The sequence below is a fragment of the Urocampus carinirostris genome, chromosome 7 (genome assembly GCF_059441175.1).
Source record: "Urocampus carinirostris isolate Australia breed hairy pipefish chromosome 7, RoL_Ucar_1.0, whole genome shotgun sequence".
NCBI lineage: Eukaryota > Metazoa > Chordata > Actinopteri > Syngnathiformes > Syngnathidae > Urocampus > Urocampus carinirostris.
In genome coordinates, this window is record NC_142355.1 from 21243461 (window position 1) to 21263393 (window position 19933).

General features: G+C 40.9%; 1 protein-coding gene across 1 annotated transcript; it reads left to right on the forward strand.

The window, feature by feature from the left end:
- Window positions 1–879: 879 nt before the first annotated feature.
- Window positions 880–19710, forward strand: LOC148362645 (uncharacterized). The gene is made up of 4 exons (XM_088340453.1): window positions 880–1066; window positions 12623–12695; window positions 14102–14468; window positions 19679–19710. The coding sequence occupies exons 1-4, from the start codon at window positions 1023–1025 to the stop codon at window positions 19708–19710; spliced, it is 516 nt and encodes a 171-aa protein (XP_088196579.1). The 5' UTR covers window positions 880–1022.
- The last annotated feature ends 223 nt before the right edge of the window (window positions 19711–19933 follow it).

The following is a 19933-nucleotide window of genomic DNA, read 5'->3' on the forward strand; positions in this document are numbered from 1 at the left end:
CACAGGGTGTTCCGAGCATGCATGTGTCTGTGGGAGGGATGATTTCACGAATGCCTTCATCATTTAAATGTCTGCGCTGTCTCTGAAGCGGAGCATAAATAATTCAACACGGGCGCTTCTTCAAACAGACAAATACAAGCGGATTACGCTTGCGCCGAGCGCGTGGTAAACACCGCCATCAAAACAACGGAATTAATCACGTAATTAGGGAGACAAAATAAATGTGAGATCATGAGAAACTCACAAGAGAGCAATGCTATTCTGCAAATATTGCAAATTTAAAAGCTGTTTATGTATTGGTAGTTCACTCCAGAGGTGCAAAACATTCTTGTGAATTATTTTCTTTTCATTATTTTTAGCCAAAACATAAGAAAAAATATGGAAAATCTGGAAAAAAAAAGATTTTATAAAAACAGAATATTTATTCCTTCCAAAAATCTGAGACATAATGATTAAAGACAGAAAAATACTACACGGATGAACAGAAAAAAAATCAGATGGTATAAAAAAACACCTAAAACATGATTTTTTTCCTCAGGGACCAGAAGAAAAATATTCCAAAATAGTGGAATGTTTTTTCTTTTCTGCTAATTTTATGATGATTAAAAACTGAATAAAAAAATCTAACAATTCATGATAAAATTTAAAACCAGAAATAATTTAATGTTTTATACTTTTAAGTGAATGCAATATATATTTTTTTCGGGATGTCGAAAAATATCCGGACATTGCTGTGAGTTACATTTTGTATTGTGCACCTATTTCCGAGTACTGGACAGTACTGTAGTGCTTCTTGCCGCCGTGTGGCGCTGTGATAGCTCACCCAGCATCCACCCCAAAGAAGAAATCTGGCTTCCTCTTCCTGTCACAGTCCCAGTTTGTGTGTAAACATACAGTACTGTGTCTCCAGCTGTAAAGTTTAAAGAAGAGGTGAGCCGTTTTATTTGAAATAAAAGTGGAATAAAGAAGCTTGGTAAGGTTGAGAAAATGGTTGGATCGCTTTTTTTCGGCCAATTTCTACCATGGAGGAAGAAGTAGCCAAACTCTTGAAGCCCATCTTGCAAATGTAAGTTAAACTTCCCTTTATTTATCTTTGTAGGGCATTTATTATATGAAATGTTTATCTTTCAATACAGGTTCCTTATACAAGCCTTAAACATACTTATATAAACCTTAAACCTACGTTCCATACAAAATATAGCACTGAAGCAACTTTCGAACGGTCGTCCGGAAACTATCTTGTTCGTAAGTAGGCAGTGTCTCTCTCTCTCTCTCTCTCTCTCTCTCTCTCTCTCTCTCTCTCTCTCTCTCTCTCTCTCTCTCTCTCTCTCTCTCTCTCTCTCTCTCTCTCTCTCTCTCTCTCTCTTTCGCTCTCTCTTTCTCTCTCTTTCTCTCTATATGTATATATATATATATATATAATGTGAGTGTATTATACATACATACATACATATATATTATGTATATATGCAATTTTAACAATCCTTTAACAGGCCGTGCAGCTTGGGAGGGATTTTCAAAGGGTATTTTAATAAGACAAATCCACATGCATTCGATCAATCGGCACAGATGAATATTCAGAACGTTGTGAAGAAAGCATGTACCACCAGATTATTTTAATGCGTGAACGGCGGCGTAAACATGACTACTATTCTTCCACGTTTCCTTATCACTTCCTGGATTTGACTGCTGACGAAATCATAATAGAACATGACGGCAATGTTTGCATATTTTTGACACCGCTGAGTCAAAGGAATAAAAAAAACACACACATTCGCAGATGGAGGCTTACATAATTGAAGAATGAGCGGCTATCCAGCTCAAGGATTTGTAGTTCATTTGCAGTCGAGAGTTAAGAAGGCATTTATCTCCTCCTTGTTCCAGTTGGAGTATCGCGCCAGAGCTCTATAGCCGATTAAAAGTGTAAGCAAAGAGAATCCGTCTCATCTAAGAGGAATCCGGCCACAGGAAGCGGGTGACAAAAGGCGAAACCAGGCCACGGAACATTTTCGTTTCACCACTGTCACCGAAAGGTCGGGGGGCTAGCAGTTGAGCTAGCTGCAGTTAGCATCTCACACAGGGCTCAGGTGAGCACCAGCTCTTCGTTTGGAGAGATATTAAAATGTCATTTGCAATTGGTGGTGAGGAGGCGGTGGCATAATGCTCGGAAATAGGAGAAATTGATGAAAGAAGATCCGCTTAAAAAGTCTTACACTGATGCAAAGAATTCAAGGACGGCAAAGGAAAAAACGAAATTGCAGAAGCCTAATACTTCTTTTCAAGCGCCGCAGAAGGTCTTTTGCCTGCCGGAACAAATGAGCTCTCTAAAATCAGATCAAGCAGTTTCATCAGCCTCTGTAGCGAAGGACCACGGCACTCGAGCGCGGACTCGGCCGGTTGTCCGAAAAAAAACAAGCCTCGATTGGTAATGGGCAGGAAAAAAACGGGGTGCTTTAAAGGAGCTCGGATTTATAGGCCAACCTCATAGGAAACTGTGGGCAAGACCACGTTGGCCGCCGAAAGCCCCACGGAAGGCATTAAAGGCTTTACAAAACAGGCGGCAACATGGCGTTGCTATCAAAGCACCGCAGGGACGAACTCCTCTTCCAAATCCCCCCTCTTGTTGGTGCAAAGCAAAACACATGACTAATAAATTAACGTGAGATACAAAGAGAAATGAAAATGTGGGACAAAAAGAACGAGGCTTTTGGTGGGGGGAGTCAATCGGAATAGCGAATAAGGAGCCGCTGTCTTGCTGGGTCGCGGTGGCGGGACTTTTTCACCGATCTTGTTAATATCCCGACTAGCCCCCCCTTCCTGGCTCTCATCCCCGCCTCTCTGTAGTTCAGTAATTGGGCTCTGCTCATTGTTATTCAAAACCCTGTAGAACCAATTAGCTGCGGCCCTCCTGACCCCAGCTTGCTATGTAATGGTGCAAGCTAAAGACTCTAAGTGAGCAAGCCAAGAGCAAAGGTTTTAAATTCCTTTAGTTCCTGATTAATAATCCTGTCAGGGCGATCAGAGACATTAAAGAGAGACTCGGCTTCGGCTCCCGCTTTTATGGCTTCCCTCTCATTTCGAGGCTGTCCATTAAAGCTTAATGATGCCGGGGGTCGCTCTTTCGCTCTCCCCTGTCTTGTCAGATAAATGTACAGTTAACGGGATAATGAGGAATCCCAATCCTCCGGCAATCTGGGACGAGGCGGCAGCATGACCTTTTTAGGAAGTAAGCCGGGGTGGGCGGGTCCACGACAGGCGAGATGTCCGGCCGCCCCGTAGCAGGGAGATGAAAGGGATAGCCGGATAAGACCTCAAGGGAGGGGAGGCAGATGAGTGAGATACAGATAAGGCCTCATGCAACATGGATGAGAAGGCGGAAGCCAACAGGGGCAAAGGTGGATCAAATTGCCCAAAAAAAGAAACCACTTCAGGGAAGCACATTCAGAGAATTATCTACTTGATCGGTGGCACGTTTGCAAGGTCAGTCATGAATTCTGACACTTACAAAAAAGGACTTGCGAGTACTATCGGAGCAAATTCAGAACACTTTTTTTTTTGGTAACTTCATAGAGAGGATCATTTCCGAAGCTCTGGAGCACTATAGGGTAAAGTCAGTATTGAGGGACACAACACCACTAACCTCCGTTTTGCTGATGATATGCCGGATTGGCAGGAGACAGCAGGAGACAGCATGAACTCAGATCTGGTCAATTGCCTGGACAAAGGGTCAAGCCGGTTTGGAATGGAAATCCGTACAGAAAAAGCGAAAGTAATGACCAACAATCCTCAAGGTATCACGACACGCATCACGATCAACCACAAAGAGCTAGAATCTGTCACCAAATTCAAATATATTGGAGCTGTCAATTTAGAAGAGTGATCAGAACCATAAATCATGGCCAAGATAGCTCAACAACAACCGCACTTGCCAGACTTAAACGCATCTGGCGGGACAAGAACATACAAGTGAAATCAAATATCAGACTCTGGCAAGCGCTGGTTGCTTCAATCTTCCTCTATGCTTGAGAGACATGGACTTTCACAGCAAAACTGGAAAAGAAAATCCAGACCTTGGAGATGCGATGCGAAAGGAAACTTCTAGGCATCAGCTACTAACCCCGAGTGACTACAATACGGTGCGCAACTCCTTCAGAAGGCACATTGGACCCTGCGAAGAAGAGTTGTGCACTGTGCGCAGACGGAAACTTCAGTGATATGATCACGTCATAAGATCATCAGGACTGGCCAAGATAATTCTCCAGGGCACAGTCCAAGGGGGCAGGAGGAGAAGAAGATTGAAAAAGAACTGGACCAGCAATATTATGGAATGGCCTTATGCCACTTTTGCCATGACCCAAAAAAAGGCCAGGAACCGTCAACAGTGGAGAAAGCCGTCCAGGATTGCATCCTCATTGGTGCCATGACGGGATTCGTGAACTGTAAACCGTGAAGTGGTTACACTGTTGTTAGTCAAGACCATGCCGCATACCAGCACTAAACGAGACTTTTACATTTTCATTCTGAAACTGAATTTTAGTCTGATCCAAGATCAAAATATTTTGAGGTCTGGAGCCACTAGATTAAGACAGGACCAAGCATTTTGGATGTTCATACTAAGACAAAATCAACACTATAGAATGTGTTAACCGAAAAAAATACTAAAGCATTTGGAGACCTGTCTTGGGAAAAGACCAAAACATTTGCTGGTCTGGATTAAGGCAAGACTAAAACCTTTCGGGTTCCTGATTCAGAAAATTCCAAAACTTTGAGGTCTGAATTGAGACCAAGCCAAGACCAACGTTTTTGTTGAATCAACAACACATTTGAATGTCAACACTAAAAATTTCATACATCTAAACCAAAACAAGACAAAAAGTTTGAAATTCCAGATAAAGACAAGGCCAAAACCTATGTAAATCTAGATTTAGACAAGACCAATACCTCTGGATGTTTGAAACAAGCCAAGATCTACATTGTCAGAGGTTTAGTCTGATAAAATTAAAGGTCTTGATCAAGACAAGACTAAAACATAGATCTATAAGGAGGGCTACTGTATTTGAGATAACCCAAGACCTTTTATGGCCATGATTGAGATCATTTACATGAGGGATGTCCTATTCATAATCACAATGAAACATCCGATACTAGCTGTGGTATTGTTGGAATCCCTGGTTGTTGATCGCATGCTGGCTTATCTGGGAACTGAATGGCGTAGCGCTCGATATATATCAACATACTTAATCATTAATGAAGAAGTGACTACCAGTTGAGCAAAACTTGCAATTGCAACCAAACTTTATGCCGCCATTCTAGGGCACGTGACCTGTTGGGCCCAAGTTAGAAAGCAACGGACCTTGCCTGGAGCTCACCATACGCCAGAGAGCAAATCATCTTTAATCAGAAGTGTAAGGGGAAGTTAACCTGATCACCTATTTTCCTCAACCTAATCACTTAAACTTAAATGGCACTGCTAGCAATGCTAATGTTAACATACCAGCGATGTCTCAGCTGCTGCCTGTCATTTACTTCTTTTTTTAAATGTCTTTTTTTCTATGCGTAGCAACCACAATAGCTAAGATGAATAGGAAATAAACAAAGCAGTACTAGCATGGTTCTTCTGCAAGAGCCTTACTGTGTCATCCCACTTATGGTTCACAGTGTGGTATAAAAGGAGCATTCATTTGGTACACCATTCAGTGTAAGTAAATATAGTAAACTGTCCAATAGTATACCATCACATTTTCTTATAATGTTACTGGAGACATTTCCTCTTGTTTGCCAACCAATAGTACCATGATCAGGATCAAATCTCAGCTCATATGAAAACATTATGGATTGTCTGGAACCAAATAAAACGCAACATAAATAAGGTTTTTGTGATAAGTGTTGAATGTTTAGCCAGTAGTTAGATTTAAAAAACAACAACAAAACACCTTATCTTTTAGCCATGTGTCCTGTTTAATTTCCAATTGAATGGTATTGAAAAACTTTATATTACAGTTGTGTTGGCAGTCTATTTCCTACAGGTTGATAGAGCAAATAACAGTATTTGATCCACTGGAAAGCTTTCAGGATCTGTTTCCAAATCAACAGCGAGTTTACCGGCCCCGTCTTGTCCATGAGTCAGCTTGTCAGGCGAGCACATTTGGAAGCACGGGAGGCCCTCAAGGCAGCCACATCACACCTGTTTCTCTCAACCTGTCTGCAAAAACTGTTCCGTTTGCATTCCGCGCGCCCCAAGTGCTTATTTGGTTGACTTCCCCGGGTTTGGCCGAGAGTCATGGGAGGATTCGCAAGCTATGTTGTAAACACGAGCTGCTTGGAGGCCTTAGACAGTCTTGCATCACCTCCCCGCTGCTATAATTCTTTTTACAACAAACGCAATAAAACTCTTGGGTGCTCAAATATTTACAGTTGCCTGAGTTTCTTTCCTTTGAGGGTTGTTTTCTGTCCAAATAGCAATGACCATGTGGCGCGACTCCAGACACGTTATCTGGGAGTCAAGCGCGACGGGCATGGTGGTCTGAAAGCGAGGAGCCCCTGATGAGTGCTTATCCCGTTTTTTGTTTTTTTTACGTCTCCTGGCTTGCGTCCTGTGTTAGTGGACTCAATTGACCGGGCAAACAAACAGAGCGCCGAATGACCTCTGTTGATCGGATAGACAAATAAACGCTTGGGTGTCAATACTACCAACTGCACTGTCAATGGAGGGCAAATATACTGAGCACAACAACAGGCAAGACTCATATCATCATATCAAGTTATCCTGGTGGAAGGAAGAGTAAAGGTCTGTTCTGAAACGCTGAAAATAATCGTTTTTTTAGTATTTAAGATGAATTCCTTTTGATTTAGAGGAAGATTTACAGTTATCTGTCATCACATTTACATGCAGAAAATAGTCGGATTCAGATCAGAATTTTACAATTTGGTTTTGTAAATCAATGTAAACATGAAGAGAAATCCGATTACGCTCTTATTTGGACTAACAGTCCATTTGAGACGATTGGACTACTCTCCAAATAAGCAGAATATACTTTCATGTAAACCCATTATACAGCTTTACCCCCACTTCCAAATTAAATTTGTTCTGGGAATAGCTTTCTAACCTGAAAACCTTGTAAGTAGAGACGCATTTTGAATGTCAATGCACTAATCTGTTTCAAACCTCGCAAAAGTACAGTATGATATTTAAAAAAAAAAAAACTATTAAAGAGCATCAGAACATGAAACGAATACATGTTGAAATTAGATTACCACACAATAAACATAAAACGAGAGGCATATAAGGCAAAAAACAAAAAAGAAAGAATAAAGGAAACAATAAAAATATGAATTTACGTTTTTTGAAAAACTGTTCCAATGACGTCGCGAGGCAGACATAAAAATGAAGAATAGCCCGACTAGTCAACACTTTTTCCGTTATTTTTCATTTTTTAAGTCTTTGAATACATGTTTATCCTGGAATGCCACGTCTAAACTATTTGTAAACCATTTTTAATAACTTGTTATCAATGGCAATAAAACAATTCTAATTCTAATCGGGCTTATTATTTAAGGGAAGAGTCAGAGAACCTAGATGTCAAATGTAAAAATATTATGGAATTCCAGTATGGGATGCTTTAGAAAGCATTGTACGAATTCCATTACTCACATAACTCGTTCCACTACCAGATTTTTGACAAAAAAAGTATATGCCATGGAAGAGGCGAGACTTCCGATAAAAGACAACCATGTATGCACAGTTGTTAAGTTACAACATTGCGACATACTCGTTGCAGTAAAAAAAAAAACACAAATAGATTTGGTTCCAGCAGACATTGCCAATGTAAAAAGTCAAAGATACAATTACTGTATGTCTAGCATTTTGTTCGTTGGGTTTTGTTTGATCTACGTTGCGTGAGGAGACCACGATGGGTTGTACCATCTAAAAGGGTTAATAACTTGTGAAAAAACTTGGACAACAGTTTCCCTTGTATTTTGAATCCTCTCAAGGCAAGGTTTTGTTCATTGTAATGTTAAACAGTCAAATATGAAGAGAGCTTAATCAAGCAGCCACATCTGCTTGAATAACAGGAAGTAGAACTTAGAAATGTTCATAAATCTCACCAAAAGTCAGTAGTTTTTAGCCCGTATAGCACTTTTACACAGTTTCAAAGCATTTCATTACCTCCGTTCTCAAAGGGTTATCGAAAACATGGAAATTGTTGGCGGACGCTTATTTATTAATGTTGCTTGTCCAAAATACCGGCTGGATATGATAAACGGTTTTGAAGGTTTGAATGTACAGATAATTCCGGGTATGGAAGAGTTACTGACAATTGCTGTAGCAGGTCACAAGTGGGGCAGCACGGTGGCACGGTGGCGCAGTGGCTAGCGCGTGTGCGGCACAGTTCTGAGATCGTGAGATCAAACCTCCTGTGTGGAGTTTGCATGTTCTCCCCGTGCTCGCGTGGGTTTTCTCCGGGCACTTTGGTTTCCTCCCACATTCCAAAAACATGCATTTCAGATTAATTGGCCGTTTCAAATTGTCCCTAGGTGTGAATGTGTGAGCGAGCTATCTGTCCATGTGTGCCCTGCAACTGGCTGGCAACCAGTTCAGGGTGTCCCCTGCCCACTGCCTGAAGATAGGTGGGATGGGCTCCAGCACCCCCGCGACCCTACTGAGGATAAGCAGTGCAGATAATGGATGGATGGATGGAAGGTCACAAGTGCGAAGATACAAAGCGCTTACAATCATTCTTATACTCAAAGAGCGGTCCAGAAGTTAAACGAACTGAAACTGAAACGAAACCGAAACTTTTGGTGTGACAGTAGAACATTTCATTGTACAATAAGTCTCCGTCCAAACTGAGTTTAGCAAATATCGACTGGCACTAATACAATAACGCTCAAGAAGTCATACTCAATAAATGAAGAAGTTGTACATTCATGACTACATTTGGTCACACTTGAGCTAGCACACTTCAAAACCTATACATTAGTTCTCGATTTGAACCCATATGCAATAAGAGAATAGTAAGTGTACAGTATTAAAGTGTTCAAATAAGAATTTGAAAATTGTCTTGACGTTGAATTCCCAAATGATGGTAGGAAATTGGAACACTTAATATCGACACAGGTTGCCAATTGGTGAATTTCATTGAGGGGTGCTTTCCTGTAATAGATCCTTTTGCAGGGGCCCCTTGAATCAAGTGTCTTTAAAACAGCAGCAGTGGGCTTGATGAGTTTTCAAGCATGCCCACCCCCCACGTTCCACATCTCAGTTCTGTGATTAGAGACTTTGACCTTCTTTTAATATGTGAAATTCCCATTTTCTCTGATTCGTGAGTAAGAGCCCTCTGGGGGAGCTTAGCGCGTGGCCGTCCGCCAATATCGCCTTCCTTGGTTGCACGCCGTTAACAGTCAGTGCTTGTCTCACGCTAGCTTTTCTGTTATTACTGGCAGCTCCAAATGAGGAGGGTTACAGAAAAACACCCAGTTCGGACTTTAAACTCTTGCTGTATTTTATTGAATACAGATCTTGAATAAGGGTGTTGAAAAATGTCAAATAAGACTGTACATAATAAACTATTTTATTACAATTATAGCCAATAATAGCCATGTTTACTTGAACACCTTAGACCTTGAAGATTGATTTAAAGTGGTTAATTCAGATTTAGTTAATCGTGTGTGGGATTCCCGTCCGTTTCTAAATATAGAATAACTCACAGTATTGAAGGAGCACAGACTTTTTGTTCCCAGTCTGCTTGCTTAACATACAGGTTGTGCGATTCCACAGGTAAAACAAGAGCTGGAGTGGATCAGTTCTCTCAGTTTTTTATGACAATAAAAAACAATTTAAACAAACAAAAAGGAATATTATAGGCTTGTGTGTACTGAACAATGCTGAGATGGTTTCACCTGTGCCCTTTCAAAATGACTGACATTCATTTATATACCGAAGGGGCGGAAGACTGCTCGTAAAAACGAAACATTAGAGAGTGAAAAATTCCCCTAATCCCAGCTTCATACCAGTCTTTGGCCTTTGTCCAGGTGGAATCATGCAGGTTGTTTGATAAGACTCAGCGCCTCCCTTCCAAGAGTATAGTAGAGCACCATTGACATTCTAGTCTTAGAAGAATGTGGAGACTATCTAACCACTAGATGAATGATACGTTTAAAGCTTTCAAAACGTGTCTCTAACTATGAAACTTTCAGTTTACGAAGCTAATCCCAGAATAAATAAAATTTGTTAGTAGAGGTACCACTGTGTTGATTTAATTGTGGGATGTTGAAGGACAGTAGTTTTCTTTTGTCCTTCGCATGTTTGTTGAATTTCAGGTGATGAGAATGTTGGTACAAATCAGAGGCTGGAGATTAACAGCCTTTTGAAAAGCTTGTGACACCATTGGGATATAGACAAAGGCTACATTTTGCATTTTGTGTAGTCGGTCGATCATTTTGTACTGAAAGTAGCCCACATGCTAAAAGTGTGAGATCCATTGTATTAGGTTGTAAAATGATGCGATCTCACCTCAATGAAGTCTAACTCAAATCTTAGGTAAGCTTGTGCCTGATATTTCACACGTCAACCAGAAGTCATCTGCCCACCCTCAACAAACTAGCCCATCAACATGATTTTCGACTAAATGTCTGATGCAATTTCTTTTTGGTGCAAGGCAGGTTGGCGGCTTCATGTAGTACAAAGGTATTATTTTTACCCAAAGGTTGAAAGGTCCGCAGGCATCCGAACACACAAGGACTTCTTGTTGGAGAGCCCCCACGTGACGACGGACCCAGTAAGAATGCCGCCCGACCGCCAAACGTAACCGAGCACTGCTGTTCTTTTATTAAGGGGTGAAATAATTTCCAGCAAAGTGGTTGGCGGCGCTGACAGCTCGGATGAACGCCGTCTGAACGCGAGCCAGGATAACAACTGCTCCCGCATGCACGGCAAAGGCTGAGGGAGCCCTGCCAGCACCGCATTCATGCATATTTGCCTCTGTGAACATCTGCCAGCGCAAATAATTGATGCTGTTCTCACCGCTGTGGGCCATCAAATCCCCTCTGATAAGTTTTCGACTTCTCATGCACGTTGCAGAAAGCCTCAACCCCCTCGGTCCAAACCACAGGCCTTGCCAGAAGACGCGGAGGAAATTCCCAGGTGGAAGGGGGGAAAGAGTCAACCGTTTCCTGTCCCCGCTCGGCCCAGGGGTCAAGCGAGCTGTCGAGGCCGCGAGTGGGCGGCATCCTGGCGGGATACCCGCCGAGCGTGCCTAGAGGTGGAGCAAAACTTTGGAGCTCGGCGACGCTAAAACGAGCTCAAACATTGACGTCGCGATGTTCTGACACAACACTATCAGGTGGTTGAACATCCGACAGAAGTCTCGCTTGATGCCACCAGCAGATGGCCTTTTAATCATTAATTGACTCGGTGCTGTTTCTATTTCATCGGGACCTACCCACAATTGGGGTAGGGTTCAATTTACAGATGAAAGCCAACTAGCATCACGTGGAATAAACTATTAAGGAATTTAGCAGCTAGTGGGAGAAGCTACTAAAAAGGCAAGTAAAAGATTTCAAGAGTAAACCAAACTCTAAATAAATGGGGTAAAAAAAAATGGAACAATCGATTACTGGAAGGAGTTCAACGTCGGTATACAAAGCGGATACCTGGGATGCACAATTTGTCATATCCGGAAAGACTACAAAGGCTGAACTTTTTGGAGCTCTGCAGAATTTGATTTGTTTTAATTTTTGTGTACTACATGGAACAATCAATGTGCCCTTTGATCAATTTTTTGTGTTCTGTCGTGTTAATGGTTTACGTGGCCACAGATATAAGTTACAGGTGCCTAGACCTACCAGCAACTTGCATGGAAACTTTTTTTTCTTTCAGGATACCAAAAATTTTGAATTTTTTGCCTGACCGGGTTGTAAGTGCAAATCCGGTGCAAACTTTTAAGCAAAGGTTGTCAGAGATAGATTTTTCACATTTTCTTAGGGGAGGGGGCGTAAGGTGACCAAATGCCATGCTCACTCTCAGCATTACTTTTGTGTCATGTTTTGATTAATGTATCTAACAATACTTTCAATAAACATCACATTACTTGGATGTATTTAATTCAACTTTCTGGGTTGTTTTGATACAAAACAACTCAATATTTTTCTTCCAAGATGGCCCAGTTATTGGGTTGCTTGACACTACAGTGGTACCTCTACTTACGAATATCTATATCCAAAAGTTTCAGGTTACGGAGTACCTGAAGGGGAAAATAATGCTTCTAGTTACAAAGGCGTTTCAGGATACTTAGTCAAAAATCCAGTACAGTACGTGCTGCTATTAGTCACTCCCAAGGTTTTTCGAACATAATCAAACTGGGTATCACTTAAAATCTGCCTGGCAAAAGTCCGCTTGCATTATCCAAGCATGCTCTTCATGCTACCATCACAGTTCAGTGTTCAGACGGGAGGAGGAGGGACTCCAGAAAGATGGCGGGGAGTAGCACGCAGCCCAAATTGAAATTGAAGATATTTTAGTAAAAATCTATTAATTCTCAGAATTTGTGGAAAGGAATCACACTGAAAAAGTGTTGGCGAGTAGGGCTATCGCTCATTATGATTATGAACGTCTGCCTTCCAGAATTTTGACGGATTGTCAAGAGCAAGAGCACACGTCATTGGATCAGTTTTTCAAAAAACACGGAGGTAAAAAGGTACATGAGTATTTTTTTATCATTTCCTTTATTCTCTGGTTGTTTTACATCGTTTGCCTCTCATTTTATGTTTATTGTGCGGTAATATAATTTTAACATGTATTTGTTTCATGTTTGGATCATTTATTAAAAGAATATCATCCTGTACGTTTGTGGAGCTTGGAACAGATTCTCGCATTTACTTTCAAAACGTGTCTCTAACTATGAAACTTTCAGGTTACGAAGCTAATCCCAGAATAAATAAAATTTGTAAGAAGAGGTACCACAGTGTTGATATAATTGTGGGATGTTGAAGGACAGTAGTTTTCATTTGTCCTTCGCATGTTTGTTGAATTTCGGGTGATGAGAATGTTGGTACAAATCAGAGGCTGGAGATTTAACAGCCTTTTGAAAAGCTTGTAATCGGCAGAATATTCTTGACACCATTCTGATATAGACAAAGGCTACATTCTGGAAATAGTGTGCAAGTGACATTCGAAGCAGGTGTTTTATACTTTTGATGAGGTGTTGCATACCAGTATTGAGTTTTTGGCTTTTTTTCATTGGTTGTTCAAAATCAAGCTATCAGCCATTTTGACATCTTTGGTTTTGTGGTATTCGACTTATTTACTTACATGAAGCGCTCTCTCGATTAGCACATGATCAAAATATGTAAAATGTTGACATAGTTGAATAGTCTGGAAAAAAAAGTTACATTTTTTGCTTCTTTCTTTTGTACACTGCTACCATTTTTAAAGAGTTTTATCCTCATACAAAGAAGGGGTCAGCAAGGTTTTGAAGATAAGTTTTTTTTTTATCAGTGATATGTACAAATAGCTATCAATTGGATAATAAAATAATTTCAGTTCGAACAAACAAATCTTTTTTTTTTAAATTAAAAAAAAAAGTTTGTGTTTTTATTAAAATCAAAAATCACAATATATTATTTTCACTCTCTACTTCAATTAGTGGATAGTGCAGCAAGAAATGCATGAAAACTAACCAATTTAGGATGAAACATAACACAATCCCAAATGTTCCCCCGATTCATTGGAAACAAATCACCCACTTTCTCCCGTTTCAACTCAATGATGTCCCTAAACCCCAGTCCCAATATTGTGACTTGCTTCCAAATTTATAACGAAATCCAGACGGTTCTTCTGCCTAAGACACCACATCATCCATTACCTCAGTCTACGTTTGAAAAACAACACATAAAATGTTAGTACACACCTGAGGAGTGATTATAGAGTGTAAACCCCTTGAAGGGAGCGTAAAACATCAAATGAGCACACACGGGAGAAACAATGGTGATGGAAGCGTAGAAAACCCCCTGCACACGTCCTGACTGCCAAACTTTTACATGTTTGTGTTGAGACCGGGAGCTGTGGAGAATTTCTGCTCATTACCTCTCGGCCGCTCTGCAGACTGGCAGGGGGTCAGCGCACAGCCGATGGCCGGCTGCTCCCGAGGGCGAGCCGCTGTCAACAAGCCAGGGAAAGACTTTTACAACGTGGAGGTCACGGCCAATCACTCAGGCCCGGGCTGACCCGAGAGCGCAGCCGGACAACCTGGCACGACTGGGGCCTCCTAACAATCTCATCAGCTACCGAGCTGCTATAATCCGCCGACCGGCGAGTTGGCAGTCAGACGAGAGGATCACGTTGCTCTTTTCACTTCTATTTATGGAACTTCACTTCACGTTTCTAGGTTGGAATCCACAGTGTAACGTGAACCGGGAAAGCATTTTTGGGTCCATGAGAAACAAACGCTTCACTGTGGGAGAAATGTTAGGTTTGATTAGATAGATAGATAGATAGATAGATAGATAGATAGATAGATAGATAGATAGATAGATAGATAGATAGATAGATAGATAGATAGATAGATAGATAGATAGATAGATAGATAGATAGATAGATAGATAGATAGATAGATAGATAGATAGATAGATAGATAGATAGATAGATAGATAGATAGATAGATAGATAGATAGATAGATAGATAGATAGATAGATAGATAGATAGATACTATATTCATCCCCGAAGGGAAATTCACATTTCCAGCAGCATCCCTGAGCTGAGAACAATACAATAATAAAGCAAAAAGAATACAATATACAAATACCCAGTGTGACGTGCAAATACCCACTGTAGCGTGTTATATAGAATAACTAAATAGTGCTACACAGAACACATATTGCAATAAGATTCGGTTATATGCAATGTAGGTGAGAGGAGTAGATTTCTTGAATATACGTATTTTTGCGAGTTGAAACCCATATCCATAGGATAGAAAGTAATCCAAAGTGCTACAAGTGTTGCAAGGCACTGATAAAGTAAGCAAAAAAACAAGAAATCACAAAAGTAGAGAAAATAACACGGGAGCTGCTGGAGTGGCTGCCATTCGTGACGTCGCCGGGAGTTTGGTGGATTAAACGATACACCGTATTTTCTGCACTATAAGGCCCAGCCTCAAAAAAATAGTCTTTTGTCAAATAGTTTCCATACATATGGTGCATCGGCGACACAGTACAAACATCCACAATACAGTCAGGTCAGTCAAACTTTATTAACACCTAACATTCTGTTGAGAAGCAAATACGCGTCTAAAACACAGTATCTTTATGATGTCACTAGTCACCGAAATTCGTCAAGCTTCATATAATTGAAAAACGTAATCGCTCCGGATTCAAGATATATTGATCATTTAAAAATATACACATCACAGAAACATTACGATTAGTCTGAAAGTGTCATGTCTTGCACGGTCATCATGGCACCCAGCTGGTCCCGCCCCTTGACACCGGCTGAGACACATTGACTTGATTGCGTGTGGGATACTTAAGCGCTCCTTTTGGGACTGCCCGTTGCCAGACCATTGCTTCACTATGAGGAAAACCTGTTCATGCCTGTTTGTTCTGAGTAAATGCCTTGTTTGTAATTTTGATTGCCTTTAAGCCTGTTTTGTTTTGTCTTTGGGCAACTTTTATTTTCCAATTAAAGTGACAGATCGTCTACGCATTTGAGTTCACACTTCCTGCCTCCTGGTCCGTTCCCTGACAGAAAGTCTATTCAAGTCAAGTCATGTTTATTTGTGTAGCCCTTAATCACAAAGAGTCTCAAAGGGCTGCACAGATCAAAAACTATTGCAAACTATAGACTGTTATGGGACCATCCCTGATCTAAAACCAACATGAGGGCAAATAACACATAGATATTGTCAACATGCCCTGTGATTGGCTGGCAACCAGTTCAGGGTGTCCCCTGCCCACTGCCCGATGATTGCTGGGATGGACTCCTGCACCTTCGCGACCCTACTGAGGAGAAGCGGTGCAGCTAATGAGATGAGATGAGATATTGTCAACATAAAATAAAGGTTATTCATATGCTATAGAATTGTAGTGTGTTTTAAGCTTAGATTTAAACATGTTGCAGATCAAATCTCAGGGGGAAGAGCATTCCACAGCACCGGGGCCCGAATGGAGAAGGCTCTCTTCTTAGCTCTTGGGGTCAGGCTCCGAACCGGAACATAGGGGGAAATTAAATCTGAAAGATATAAGGGAGCAAGTCCTTGCATGATTTTGTATACTACCAACTGAACCTTGAAATCACATCTCAAGCTAACAGGGAGCCGATGCAGGTTAGCATTTTGTACCAGCTGAAGGCTCTTGATTTTGGAGTTCGGGAGACTGGAGAGTAGTGCATTACAGTAATCCAGACAGGAGGTAACAAAGGCGTGAAAAATAATCTCCGTATCCGACTGAGACAGCATAGGGCGAATTTTAGCAATGTTGCGAAGATGGAAGACAGCCGCTCTGGTAATTTTCTTAACAAGACACCCGAAATCTATAAATCTGGGGAACCTCACCAAAGGATTTGTTTTGCAGCCATCACATTCGATGATAATATGCAACCATGGTTCCCTTACATCCGTGAGTGTAGTAAAATTCAACCATGTAAAACATTTAAGTACGCCACAAAACGCGATAATGCTAAATTTTACAAAAAATCTGCCAAAAAGCGTATCTGCATCAATGGAGGTTGCATGTTGGTAGCTGTCTGTTTAGCCTCATAGAATCTTCTGCTCTAGGCCGTAGACCAACCTTACTTGTGAGTCACATCTTTTTCGGCCAATTGCAGGCTTTTTATACCCCGCTGTAGCCTATACAAGCCTATTAATGCTAAATAGGACCTGTCACCTTTTACCTCCAAATACCTTTAGCCAATAGTGACCGATCCAAATGATGATTGACACATTGGTTAGGAGATGAAATGCCGGTATATATATCCCAGCACTGATGGGCTCCAGCACCCCCGCGACCCTACTGAGGATAAGTGGTGCAGATAATGCATGGAGGGAGGTTAAGAAGGGAGGATCCTTTTGAGTCACTTACAGCCTTTTATTGGAAGAAAGAGAAAGGGTTGCGCCCATGATCCGGTGATTGCTGGACGCGGGTCAGTAGCCGGGACAGGAGAGCAAAAACGTGGTCGGGGTCGGAAGCGAGTTGTAAGCCAGGAAAGGAGAGTAGACGTGGTCGGGGACAAAGAGAGGCCGAAAGCCGCGACAGGAGAGTAGACGTGGTCAGGATCAAAAAGGGGTCAAAGCCGGGGACAGACGAGGGCAAAAAACAGGTGGGAGTCAGGGTCGAAAAAGGCTTGCCTAGTGTTAACTAAGGTTCGCAGACGGACTGACAAAAGGGGACAGATAGGAGTGGGTTTAAATAGAGACAGTGATCCAATCAGAGTCGGAGGCAGTTGGCGCCAAAGGAGTGGGCACAGATGATTCCCATCGGTAATCATGACATTGAATGCAGAAAGTCTCAGATTGAAGCTAAAATTGTCCACATAAATTATATTATTGTATTCTAGAATGTGTTTATGTGAACAGCTAAAATAACAAAATGTGTGTTACTGTGCAAATATTTTTGGTCCCATATGTATATTGCTTTCTTCCTCTGTCGATCAATTGATGGATAAAATATATGTTAACTAGACAATTTTTCGCGGCAATTGTAAAAGTTGTGATTGATCTGGAAGATGATCCCGGCATGTATATATAACCCCGGTTGTTAGCATTATGAGTTAGCATAAAGTTTTTAACTCAGAGAGATGTTTATGTCATTTTTTACTTGGTTCTGTGGGGGGACTCCGTGTCAGCCCAGCCCATTGCCGACAATGTTTACAGCTAGCTTGCGCTAATACCTGGACTGGCTGTGGCAGCCCAACCCATTGCCGACAGTGTTTACAGCTAGCTTGCGCTAATACTTGGGCTGGCTGTGCCAGCCCAACTCGTCACCAACAGTTTTTACAGCTAGCATGAGTAAACATAGCTTCAACCTCTCATCGCTAATACTTGGGCTGGCCGGAATTTTTGGTACACGAATCGTTGGACTACTCCAAAAGCTGTGGGAGGAGTTACCCGTTAAAACTCGGCGGAAGAAGATAGATATAATATTAATAATAATAAAAAGATCTCGGGGGATTATATTAGTTGTGCTAGCTTCGCCAGCACAACTACATTACCCTGTGCTTACAGCACTTGGCAATGTAGTCGTGCCTTGCTGAAGCAATCACAACTAATAATAATAATAATATCTCGGGGGATTATATTAGTTGTGCTTGCGAAGCTTACAGCACTTGGCAATGTAGTCGTGCCTTGCTGGAGCAATCACAACTAATTATTTGTAAATCTGACTTGCGCCTCACCAAACATGAACTTCATTGCACGTCACTGCATGGACATTATCCAGGAGCTATGTGAGGTTATAAATTCAAATTATTTCTTCATTTAATTCTACAAAATTCAAAAGTAATTAATAAATGATGTAAATACTTCATTATTTGAACACAAAGTCAAATTATTTTACCAGAAACATTCATATTTTTTGATACCGTATACTCACTCAAAAGGTTTGCACTAGCTTAAAAAAAAAAGAATATAAGCGAGTATACCGTAGTAACAGTTGAGAAACACCATTATGTCAAGTCATATTAAGGAGTGTAGCAGTTAATCAAATTTATGTTAGCTTGAAGGTTTCAAATATTAAAGAGGCTCAACATTTAGAAGTCAAAAGATTGGTAGGGAAAATGGTAAATGCACTGATAGCGCTTTTCAAGTCAATGAAGACCTCCCAAAGCGCTTTACATTGTGCTTCACACTTACCCGTTCACACACACACTCACACACCAAAAGCTCACAAATCTCCATATGCTGGGAAAAAACACAGGTATCCAAGAATCAGGCCTTGGGAAGTACAACAACCGTGATAGGCACAAAAACCTATTTTAACACACAACGCGTCAAACTGATTATTTGTAGAAAGAAAGAACCCGAACAAAGTTTGTTTTGTAACACTGTGGGTGTGAGGTTATACAAGGTAACCCAATATAAAGCTCACTTGCTTTACGTGATATTTTACAGTCAAGCCTGCCCTCTGCAGGCCACAATATGAAGCACAGCTCACTTCATTAGGTAAAACGAGGATACTTTTTAAAGTTTTTTAAAATCTTTTATCGACAAATAAATGAAAATGTATGGGCAGTCTAAAACGATGTCCAGCTATAATGGTTGCTATAACTAACAAAACACTTTTGGGTTGATTCAAACAAAATTAAGCGACCTGTATAGTTTTGTAAAATACGACCACGTTTTTTTTAAATTTTTTATAAAGAACACAATTTTGGGGCTATTAAAAACACCCAACTTATTAGGTTGTTGAAATAAGATAGGGCATATGCTTTTCGGTTGTATAGAAAAAAATAGTGTTAACATCTTGTGGGAATGATTAAAACATATGTCTTCGTTTGTGGGGTTTTAAACAAAATGTCAATTTCGTAAAAACACATTTGTATTTGTTTTCCGTGTTGTTACAACCCAATTTTGTTTTTTTTGTGTGCAAAAAACCCCAAAAGCATGCTTAAATTAATACAAGTAGTGGATCAGTCTAGTCTTAGCCTACATTAGGTTAAGTGTCGACAAACAAATTGTTCTTTTGGCTCAGGTGTGATGGAAGAGAGGAACGTGGTGAACTGAATGGATTGGTGCTTCGAGGGGCCAAATTTGGAGATCACAGAATTAGACCGTTATTGGTTTTCTAGTTCTTCCTAAATACCTGCTTCGACTTACCATGTTCTGTTCATTTTTACTGTCATTTTCTGTGGTTTGCTGCTTTTAATTTAAATCTACTATTTTGTGCATTAACGATATGATGTCAAGTAGAGTTTTTGCTCATGCAGTTACCGCGAATTAGCTTGAG